General features: G+C 53.3%; 1 protein-coding gene across 5 annotated transcripts in view; it reads right to left on the bottom strand.

Annotated features, from left to right (window-relative positions):
- Positions 1-1,742, bottom strand: part of TSPAN33 (tetraspanin 33) — a 34,944-nt gene extending 33,202 nt beyond the window's left edge. For 3 of the 5 annotated variants that reach the window (XM_006158812.2, XM_027775871.1, XM_006158813.2), the window contains exon 1: positions 1,631-1,736. In XM_006158812.2, coding sequence (XP_006158874.1) covers positions 1,631-1,732 — 102 coding nt within the window. In that variant the 5' untranslated portion in view covers positions 1,733-1,736. Of the gene's footprint in view, positions 1-1,630 lie in introns of all 5 variants that reach the window. The other 2 variants (XM_027775869.1, XM_027775870.1) reach the window with 1 other exon arrangement.

Below are 1,742 nucleotides of genomic sequence, written 5' to 3'. Positions count from 1 at the left end.
ACTCGCCAGACAGACAGAGAGACATAGAGACAGAAAGCGAGAAATCACCCCCCAGGGGGGATGGTCACGCCGCAATCCCTTCTCCTCCATTCTCTTCTCAGGATCATGGGCACGCACGCACACACGCCTGGCGTGAGTTTTAAGCTACCGGGTCTGGGACATGAACCGCAGTCGACAACGTGGGAGTCCAGCGACATACTCATTATGCTAACTGCTGGTTCCCTAGAGGATGCCTTCTAAAAAAAATTTTTTTTTTTGCAGTTCTAAAACTGAGAATTTGACAGGAGCCCAAACTTGATCTTTCCCAGGAGTGCGAGGGCTGAGAGTGAGCTGTCGTTGCCACCCCCTGGGATTTCTCTCATTTGTCCCAACAGGCTAGCACTTAGGTACTTTGTGTCTGCACTTCACACCGCGGCCCTTGTGAAACCTTCCTAGCGACTAGCTTAGATGTCTGGTCGGCTCCCTCTCCCAGGAAACATCTTTTAGACTCACAATTCCTCTCTCCTGCAAGTCTGAACTTCAGGTCTCAGGCTGAAGTGGGCGAGGAGGGGCTCCCACAACAGAAGCTCTGCTGTGGTAAGAGCTGCAGAGAATTGGAGAGCTGGGAGAAGAGAACTGGGGAGATGAGGAAAAGATTTCCCTGTCTCCTCACACCTGGAAGGGCCCAGGGACCCTCTAGATGTGAAACGGGATTGAGCTTGCATTTGATCTGGTTCAGCTGAATTATCAGCTGGGGCAGGGTATTTCTGCCAGTCCCGATCATATTGGGATTGATTTTACCATGGAGGGAACTGAAGTCTGCAGATGTGAACATACTTGTTCAGGTCACTCAAGCCAACCATTAATGGCAGAGTGGTGATGAAAAATCCAGATGTTTGGAGCCCCAATCCAATACTTTTCTTCACTTTTCCATCTCCAAACAGAAGCTTCTGCAAGGACCTCTGGCCTTCCAGTCTAACACAGGGCCCTATCTAAAGAAGCTGAAAACTGTCAGGCTCCAGGGGTGGAGTCTGGTCTTGAGAAAGGTGGAGCAAAGTTTGGGGCAGTCGTGAGATGGGAAACACAGTACACACTCAGAGGCCATGCCTGTCTTCTTAGCCTTTGGGTGGGAGTTGTGGGGAGGGGGGTACCAGAGGTATCAGAAAGGAAGAGATGAAGCCCTTTAATCCATTTTCTCTGAGGTCAAGAGTGGGTGCGTTGTTTTTGTTTTTTTTTTCCCTTCCTCTTCTTTGCCAGCGGGGCCTCCAATCCCCAGGCCTGAAAACCCCCAATCGTGAATGCACCAGTGGGTCTGCCTTCGGCCAAAAGGAAAACCCGGACCTGCCCACAAACCCGTGTTTTCGGTCACACAGAGACCCTCACTTGAAACCTAGCGACTACCCATAAATCTTAACTGAATCCCTCGCATATCCCCCCACACACACTCCCTCCAGACACAGCGCCACTGTGGGATCCCTCCCAGAATGAATTCCCCTAAAGTGGCGTCAGTCCAGAAAACTAGGCAGTGCCGCTCACCACTCTCACCTTTGCACCCGGCATCCCGGGCCGCCCCCTCCTCCGCTGCGGGCAGTCCGCTCCGCCCTCCAGGGTACCCTGCAGCCCAGGTGCTCCCATGACCCCCAAGACTCACCCAGAAGAGCATGTTGAAGAAGAAGAGTAGGTATTTCACCAGCGGGCTGACGAAGGTGAACTCCTCCCCGTAGGCGGCCGGCGCCCCGGGTCTCCGCGCCATGGTCCCGCTG

The sequence above is a fragment of the Tupaia chinensis genome, unplaced genomic scaffold (assembly GCF_000334495.1).
Source record: "Tupaia chinensis unplaced genomic scaffold, TupChi_1.0 Scaffold000610_1, whole genome shotgun sequence".
Lineage (NCBI taxonomy): Eukaryota > Metazoa > Chordata > Mammalia > Scandentia > Tupaiidae > Tupaia > Tupaia belangeri.
This window is presented reverse-complemented; position numbering and strand designations above follow the sequence as displayed.